General features: G+C 47.8%; 1 protein-coding gene across 1 annotated transcript in view; it reads right to left on the reverse strand.

The window, feature by feature from the left end:
• The window catches only part of CEBPZ (CCAAT enhancer binding protein zeta), a 194,236-nt gene extending 190,808 nt beyond the window's left edge, over nucleotides 1–3,428 (reverse strand). Inside the window, exon 1 of the mRNA XM_030198102.1 lies at nucleotides 3,222–3,428. Coding sequence (XP_030053962.1) covers nucleotides 3,222–3,320 — 99 coding nt within the window. The 5' untranslated portion in view covers nucleotides 3,321–3,428. The remainder of the gene's footprint in view (nucleotides 1–3,221) is intronic.
• Between the last annotated feature and the right edge of the window lie 6,101 nt (nucleotides 3,429–9,529).

Consider the following 9,529-nt stretch of genomic DNA (forward strand, 5'->3'; position numbering starts at 1 on the left):
ACACCGTGGTCCGACCACTATAAAGCAAACATCTCCCACCAATGGCGTAAGAAAGACTCACCGAATAAACAAGAACGGAAAACCTACACCACGAGAGGAAAAATAGACCCAGTAATATTCTGGCAACAGATCTACTATAACGACTGGACAATAAAAGCAGATTCAATCCAATTTCTCTTAGAATGGGACGACAGATGCAGATCCATATTAGACAATATTGCTCCAATCCAAACCAGAACCTCACATAGAAAGAATTCAATACCATGGTTCAATGAAGAGCTGAAAAAAATTAAAACACAAGTTAGAAGGTTAGACCGAGCATGGAATAAAAAAAAAAAGACGAACCCACACTTAACGCCTGGAAACAACTCCAAAGAAAATACCATAAGACAAACTAAAAGATTACATTACAGAACTGTAATTGGACCATGCTACAAGGACACACATAAACTCTTCCAGCTTGTGAATAAACTACTAGATATTACACCAGTCACAACAGCAAAGACGCACCAGGAGCAGACAATCTCGCAAGATACTTCAATGAGAAAATTGTACAACTAAGACTTAAGATACCTGTCAGCACCACCGACTATACTGAACTCCTTGACTGTCTAGACCCAGACCCTGACATTTACCCAGCAGACAGAACCTGGACCAACTTCGAGACACTATCAGAGGATATCATCTCCCAAATGCTTAAAAGATTTGCCAAATCTCATTGCAAACTAGATATATGTCCAAACAACCTTATGATATCTGCCCCTCAACAATTCATAACAGATATAACAAAATACTTGAACTTTATGTTACAAAATGGACTCTTCCCGAAGGAGAAAGGAAACATTCTACTCACCCCCATACCTAAAGACGCAAAGAAAAGTGCCAGTGAACTAACCAACTACAGGCCAGTAGCATCCATTCCATTAATAACCAAACCAATGGAAGGGTTGGTGACCAAACAACTCACAAACTATTTAAATAAATTCTCAATACTCCACGACTCCCAGTCAGGATTTCGATCTAACCACAGCACTGAAACAGTACTAGTCACTCTCATGACTAAATTCAAACAAATGATTGCAACTTGAAAGAACACACTACTCCTACAATTTGACATGTCAAGCACTTTCGACATGGTTGATCATGGAATACTACTACATATCCTTGAGTACTTCAGAATTGGAGGTAACGTTTTCAACTGGTTCAAGGGATTCCTAACCACACAATCATACCAAGTGACATCCAACTTGACTACCTCAGCCACATGGACACCTGAATGCGGAGTCCCACAGGGATCCCCCTCTCGCCGACTCTATTCAACTTAATGATGATACCCTTGGCCAAACTGTTATCAAACCAAAACCTCAACCCATACATATACGCAGACGACGTAACAATTTACATCCCATTCAAACAAGATCTAAAAGAAGTTTCCAATTACATCAACCAAAGTCTCCACATCATGCATTCATGGGCGGATGCATTTCGGCTGAAACTTAATGCAGAAAAAACCCAATGCCCAATATTCACCTCTCAACATAACAAGAACAAATTCTCAGCCATTAACACACCAAATCTGAACCTTCCAATTTCAGACACCCTGAAAATTCTTGGAGTTACCATCGATCGACACCTAACACTCCAGAACCATGCGAAAAACACAACCAAGATGATATTCCACTCAATGTGGAAATTAAAAAGAGTAAAACCTTTCTTCCCAAGAACGGTTTTCCGTAACCTGGTACAGTCAATGGTGTTCAGTCATCTGGATTACTGCAACACACTCTACGCCAGCTGCAAAGAGCAGATAATCAAAAAACTTCAGACAGCCCAGAACACAGCAGCTAGACTCATATTCGGCAAAACAAAATATGAAAGTGCAAAGCCCCTACGAGAAAAACTACATTGGCTGCCACTTAAAGAATGCATCACGTTCAAAATCTGCTCCCTAGTTCACAAAATCATTCATGGAGATGCACCAGCCTACATGTCAGACCTGATAGGCCTACCACCCAGGAATACCAAAAGATCATCCCGCACATTCCTTGATCTGCACTTCCCTAACTGCAAAGGTCTAAAATACAAATTAATGCATGCGTCAAACTTTACCTACTAGAGCATACAATTTTGGAACGCACTGCCGCGCAATCTAAAAAGGATCTACGAACTAACGAACTTCCGCAAACTACTGAAGACCCATCTCTTTAACAAGGCATACCAAAAAGATCAACCAATGTGAATATACACAGCTCCTCCACATACATCCAGAACTGTCTTACAATATCTGCTTGCTATACTACCGTTATATCATTATCATGTTACCCAAAATCCTTCTTGTTATACTACTATTATGTTTTTTCATTATCATGTTGTCCAAGATCCTTCTGTAACACTAAATGTCTATTTTCTAACATATTTCCACCACTCATGATGTATTGTAAGCCACATTGAGCCTGCAAAGAGGTGGGAAAATGTGGGATACAAATGCAATAAATAAATAAATCGTGTGAAGTCTGGTGCAGAGCTTGGTTGGCCTCCTACCTATATCCTAGTCCTGCTCTGGTCCCCACAAATAATAGTGTGCACCCCTGTAGTCCACCAATCCTGGGGATATTCTAGGCAGCCACCTAGACCACTTAAACAAGGGGGTTACACAAATAGCCCTCCCCCCCCCCCCCCCAAAAAAAAAGGGAAAGAAAAAAAAGGCAGCAGGCAAGGACAGTAGCCTAATCAAGTTTATTGCACACTTAACCAGGGGAATTGGGTTCATGTCCCACTGCAGCTCTTTGTGCCTCTGGACAAGTCACTTAACCCTCCATTGCCCTGCCCTGTTACAAAATAAGAACTTGTATACCATATGCAAAGCGCTTTGACTGTAACCTCAGAAAAGCAGTATAATCAAATCCCACAACCATTTCACCAAGCAGCTACCATCGGACAATAAACTTCACACGCAAGAGGAAAGCTCTGTTACTGTCAATTACACTTTGACATAGGGAGTCCCCTTTTCTGTGGGAAATTGTATTTCGCCATTATTGTTCTGCGGAGATCTGACTATAGTTTTTCATCATGAAAATACTAGATTGGCAGGTTCACTTATTTCTTTTTAAATAATTTCACACCCACTATTCTCTTTTTCACTCCCTTGTTGTAACGCGGCTATAGCTTTATTCCAGACCGCTCTCCCTCCTCCTCTCAGACACTGTCTTGCTTGCCCATACCTTGGTGCCGCCGAGCTGCAGCACATCTTCCAGATTCAGCCCATCTACGTCCGTTATTTCTTCCGTTTCACAGTCCTCGGATTCTCCTACGAGCGCCATAGTCCCCACTGATCGCTAGTTGTTAACAGAACCACGCGCCAGCAGCACCATCCAAAGACCAAAGCGAAAGATGGTATCACAACCGGGTCATCACCAGCGCCCTCTGACCTTCGGCACCAGACTACGACTAGAAAGATGGAGAACCATAAATTAGAATAACATGCCCTCCCAAATAACCCCCACCATACAAAAAAAAAAAAAATATATATATATATATATATATATATATTATACCAGGAGAACAGGAGAGGGCATGACGTCATATAGTTGAAGCCCTTAGGTTAGCCTATGTTTCCCATTTCCTGCGCAGCCGTCGTTCTGGGTACACTCAAAATAAACAAACCTATGCGCTGCTTTATCCACGTCGTCGTTCTTTGTTGGTAGCATTTTTATTTAATCTACTTATACAAACGTGCCAGCTTGTGCAGCATACGGATGTACATAGAGGAAGTATAATAACTTTTCTTAGGTAGAATAGTAATCTAATATAATATAATAAAACGCACCCTCAACGTTCTGAAGCCACGTTCTGTGAAGCCAGAAACTTGAAGCCGGAAGCCTCAGTTCTGTGAAGCCGGAAACTTGAAGCCGGAAGCCTGAAGCCTTGAAGCCTGAAGCCTTGAAGCCATCTGACGTCACTCCCAGGCTGAGGCTGAAGGGTTCAGCCTGCCGTCTCTGCCCCGCCCTCGCGAGAAAACAAACAAATCCGGAAGCGAAACGTCAGGGATGGAGGCGGCGCTCCCGACGTCTAGCCTTCCCTTCGCTGTGTTCCGCCTTCAAAACAAGGCGGAACACAGCGAAGGGAAAGCTAGACGTCGGGAGCGCCGCCTCCTTCCCTGACGCTTCGCTGCACGAACCGCCACGGAGGTAAAGTTAAAAAGAATAAAAAAAAAAAACAGGATGCATGGATGCGAAGGGGGGGGCGCATGGATGCGAAGGGGGGGTATGGATGCGAAGGGGGGGGGGGGGGAGAAGAGGGCGGGCCAGGCTGGGACATGGGAGAGAGCGTAGCATGGATGCGAAGGGGGGGGGAACATGGAAGGGCGAGAGGGGACTTGCTGGAAAAGGATGAATGGAGGCGGCAGGGGACAGAGGAGCATGGATGGGCATGGATTGGGAGGGCAGGGCTCAGGGAGAGAGGGAAATTGCTGGATAGGGAAAAATGGAGGGACCAGGTGACAGAGGAGCATGGATGGGCATGGATTGGAAGGGCAGGACTCAGGGAGAGGGGAATTGCTGGATAGGGATGAATGGAGGGGACAGATGGGCATGGATGGATATGGATTGCAGAGCAGGCCTCAGGCAGAGAGGGGAAATGCTGGATAGGGAAAAATGGAGGGACCAGGTGACAGAGGAGCATGGATGGGCATGGATTGGAAGGGCAGGACTCAGGGAGAGGGGAATTGCTGGATAGGGATGAATGGAGGGGACAGATGGGCATGGATGGATATGGATTGCAGAGCAGGCCTCAGGCAGAGAGGGGAAATGCTGGATAGGGAAAAATGGAGGGGCCAGGTGACAGATGAGCACGGATGGGCATGGATTGGAAGGGCAGGACTCAGGGAGAGGGGAATTGCTGGATAGGGATGAATGGAGGGGACAGATGGGCATGGATGGATATGGATTGCAGAGCAGGCCTCAGGCAGAGAGGGGAAATGCAGGATAGGGATGAATGGAGGGGGCAGGTGACAGACAAACATGGATGGCCATGGATTGGGAGGGCAGGGCTCAGGGACAGAGGGGAATTGCTGGAAAAGGATGAATGGAGGGGGCAGGGGACAGATGGCCATGGATTGGGAGGGCACGGCTCACACTCTCTCTCTCATATACAATGTCTTTCTGACTCTCACTCTCACACACTCTGTCTCACACTGTATCACATTCACTCTCTATGTGCCACACAGTCACTCACACACTCGCTTGGTCTCATACACTCACTCAAACAGAGAATCTGTGTCTCACACACACTCTCTCTCTCGCCCACACACACACACTCTCACTCACACTGTGTCTCACATACACACTTGCACACACTCTCATTCTCACACACACACTCTCTCACAAACACACTCACACCCAGACTCACGCTCTCTCTCACACAATCACACTTTCACTCTGACTCACAAACAGACACTCTCACATACACTCTCCCAAACATACACACTCCGAGGAAAACCTTGCTAGCGCCCGTTTCATTTGTGTCAGAAACGGGCCTTTTTTACTAGTTTGTCATAAATCGTAATTAGTGTGTCATTTGGAAGGGCTGGTTATAGGGACACCGGACACCCTATCGTATTATATTCGTGCAGAGCTTTTTTTTCTCCTGGTAAAAGGCTACTAAACAGACATCATGTTATGAGAATCAGGTGCTCAACATTCAGAATTTCTATTTATTTACTTACGTATTTATGGCAGTTATATCCAGTGGTGTGCTGGTAAATTTTTAACAACAGGCTCTCTCCCCGGTCCACGTCGGCGCCCCCCCACCCCACAAAATTGCAGAGCTGGCTATACCTGGGGCGGCCAACACATTACTCTCTCCAGGAAAAAAAAAAAAGATTAAATGATCCCAGGTTCCAATCTAATTCATGTTTAATATGGGATAAAATGCCATAGATAAGTAAATAAATATAAACTTTTAACGTTCAGCACCTGATTCTCAAAGTGGACATATTCCAAACACTATAATGAAAATAAAATTATTTTTTTCTACCTTTGTTGTCTGGTGACTTTGCTTCTCTGATCATGCTGGTCCAGTATCTGATTCTGCTGCTCTCTATCTGTTTCCTTGACTCCGTTTCCAGGGCTTCCTTTCCATTTATTTCTTTTCGTTCCTCCTTTCTTCTTCATTTCTGGTCCTCCGCAGCAGGGGCGTATCTGAACTGCGGCGGTAGGGGGGGGCCAGGGCCAGAGTGAGGGGGCACATTATAGCCCCCCCCCCCCCCCGCCGCCGCCGCCGCCATTGCCGATCCCCCTCCCCCCAGCCGCTGCCATTGCCAACCCTCCCCCTCCGTTGCTCGCCTACCTTCGCTGGCGGGGGACCCCAACCCCCGCCAGCAGAGGTCCGCGTCCTCCTGCCGCTGCCGGCTGCCTTTAAAGAATTCCGTCAGCTGGCGGGGGACCCCCAACCCCCGCCAGTCAAGCCGAGGTCCTTTCATTTTTCCACTGAAGCTGGTGCCGACGAAAGTTTCTTTTGAGTCTGACGTCGCTGCACGTTGTACGTGCAGGACGTCAGACTCAGAAACAGAATGAAGCTGTTTCTGAGTCTGACGTCCTGCACGTACAACGTGCAGCGACGTCAGACTCAAAAGAAACTTTCGTCGGCGCCAGCTTCAGTGGAAAAATTAAAGGACCTCGGTTTGACTGGCGGGGGTTGGGGGTCCCCCGCCAGCTGACGGAATTCTTTAAAGGCAGCCGGCGGGGGTTGGGGTCCCCCGCCAGCGAAGGTAGGCGAGCAACGGAGGGGGAGGGTTGGCAGCGGTAGGGGGGTCCAGGGCGAAATCTGCGGGGGCCCAGGCCCCTGAGGCCCCACGCAGATACGCCCCTGCTCCGCAGACTTGACTGTACAGTGGATCCAGCTTCTGCCTATTTTCTCCATCCATGTGCAGTTTCTCTCCACTTCCTTTTCCCTCATCTAATCTCCTTCCTCTATCTTCCCTCCATGTCCAGCATTTCTTCTCTCTCCCTTCCCTTCCCTCCCCTCCATCCATGTCCAGAATTTCTCTTGCTCTCCCCTCCATCCATTTCCTGAAACTCTCCTCTCTCCCCTGCCCTCCCCTCCATCCATCCATGTACAGCAATCTCTTCTATCTCCCTGCCCTCTCCTCCAGCGATCGGTTTTCTCTCCCCCTGCCCTCCCTTCCTCTCCAGCGATCTCTTCTCTCCCCCTGAGTGACACCCTCTAAGCTTTCTCCCAGTTCAAGCTCAGTGCCCTCCCCCCAGCCCTCTCACTTCCCAGCTAACTTGAACCCCATCCTAAGCTTCATCTCCCCCCCTTGCCCCAGCAGGTTCAATCCCCAGTATTTGTTGCCCCTTTTCCAGGTGGACTCCATCCTTCTCTCAAACCCCTTCCCTGGGCATGCACATCCACCATAGCTCTCTCTCATCCTCATCCCCTCCTCATAGAGATACCCATAGCTCTTTCTCACACCTTCCTCCCAGGCTACACACCCCTGCCTAACTCTCTCCACTGCTTTAGGTACAAATTTAATTGTAAGCCCTCTAGGAGCAGGAAAACAAATAACTAAATTACCTGAACGTACCTCGGCTGGACTCGCTACTACTGAAAAAGACGTGAGAGAAATCCAACCCCCTTTTTAAACCAAAATAGCGTTTAATAAAATAGTGGATGACGGTTATAAAGCAGAGATGGAAAAGACAAGGGTTCCAAAAACAGACCTACAGGATCACTCAGATGGGGGTGGGGAGAGTTGTTGCTCAAGTACAACATTTAATCTTGTTCACTCACCGCAGAGAAACTCCCATCCAAACTTGCTAGCGAGCCATGTAGATTGTGAAGCAGGGAACAGACTTGCCCCACTGGCCAGCACGTACTCTCAGGTGGACCACATAGAGTGGCAGTAGCCGGCCCTGCCTCCAGCAGGTGGAATGCGCAGAGGTAACTGGGCCCATCGGTAGGAGGGGGTGGAGTCAGGGTTTGGATTTTCCGTTCAACTCTCATTCATAAAGACGGGAGCTCTGGGCGCTGGGGGGAGGGGTGGTGTCTTCACCATAGCTCTCTCACCTCCCCCCCCTGCACACACTTCACCACCCTTAAGCACCTGCAGCACTGCTTGTACTGTCCGTGTCAGCAACGTCAATAAAGAAGAAAACAGTGCAAGCTTGCCTTCAGCTTCTCCCTTCCTCTTCACACAGTGTCCTGCCTTCTCCGATGACGCATTTCCTGTTTACGCGAGGGCGGGACACTGTGTGAAGAGGGAAGGGAGAAGCTGGAGGCAGAGGCGAGCCCGCAGTGCCTTCTTTGTTCTTCCTCACTGACGTCGCTGCCACCACAGAAGGTAAAACGCGCGGGGGGCGGAGCCAAGGAACGGAGCTGAGTCGGGAGGGAAAACAATGCCCTGCGCTTGTGGGGGCAGCAGGGGGAGGTCAAAGTTGAGCTATCCTCCTATACGGGGCACCCATGTCCGCCGGGTTGCGCCGCCCCTGGGAGCTGGCTCGCCTGCCACAACAACTGGCTTGCAAGAGCTTTAAAAATTTAACAACCGGCTCTTGCGAGCCGGTGCGAGCCGGCTCCAGCACACCACTGGTTGTATCCCACATTAAATATGAATTCGGCTGAAACCTGGGAGCCAGTGGTGTAGCCAGACTGCCAATTTTGGATGGGCCTGAACCCAAAGTGGGTGGGCACAAAATTTTCTCTCTACCCCCCTCCCCCAGCAAAATTTCACGCTAATCAGATGCATTTGTCACACAGGGTAAAGTGCTGCTTTTCAGTGCATCAGATTTCAGAAAATTTATTTAATAGCCTAACACCCTTTTCAATGAGCTTTCAGAGGCCAAAACCTCCTGCCTCAGGTCAGTATAATGCTGTTACGGTATCCTCTCCTGACCTAAGGAAGGAAGCATTGGACTCTGAAACTTCATTAACACAGGTACCATATTACTTTATCCTAAATTAAAAATAACATTATTTTCTTTACCTTTGTTGTATGGCCATTTACTTTTTCTCATTGTGTTGCTCCTAGTCTCTAGATTCTGCTTTCCTTCGTTTTCGCTTAACTCTTCTGCCAGGTTTTCCTGGCCATTTGTCATTTTTCTCTCCTTTTTCTTTTCTTTCTTCAATATTTTTCTGCCTCTCTCTCTCTCTGTTCTGATTTAATTAATTCTTACTATCCATTCTTTAATTTCCTTCATCTACTTATGGCTTTTCATCTTTTTCTCACCCTTGTTCTCCCCATGCCCCTTCCTCTTATTCTCCAGTCTTTCACTACTCCCCTTTTCCATCCAGCAGCTCTCCTCTTTCTCTCCCCATCCTTCCAGTCTCCCCTCTCTCTCCCCATCCTTCCAGTAGTCTCCCCTCTTTCTTTCTGCATCCTTCCGTCCAGTGTCACCTCTTTCTCTCTACCCTTCCATCCAGCGTCTTCCCTCTTTCTCTCCCCATCCTTCCGTCCATCTACCCTCTCTCCTGATCCTTCCATCTAATGTCTCTCTCTCCCTCTTTCTAACCAGTGTCTCTATATCTCTCTACC

This window comes from Microcaecilia unicolor, chromosome 3, assembly GCF_901765095.1.
Source record: "Microcaecilia unicolor chromosome 3, aMicUni1.1, whole genome shotgun sequence".
Classification (NCBI taxonomy): Eukaryota; Metazoa; Chordata; class Amphibia; order Gymnophiona; family Siphonopidae; genus Microcaecilia; species Microcaecilia unicolor.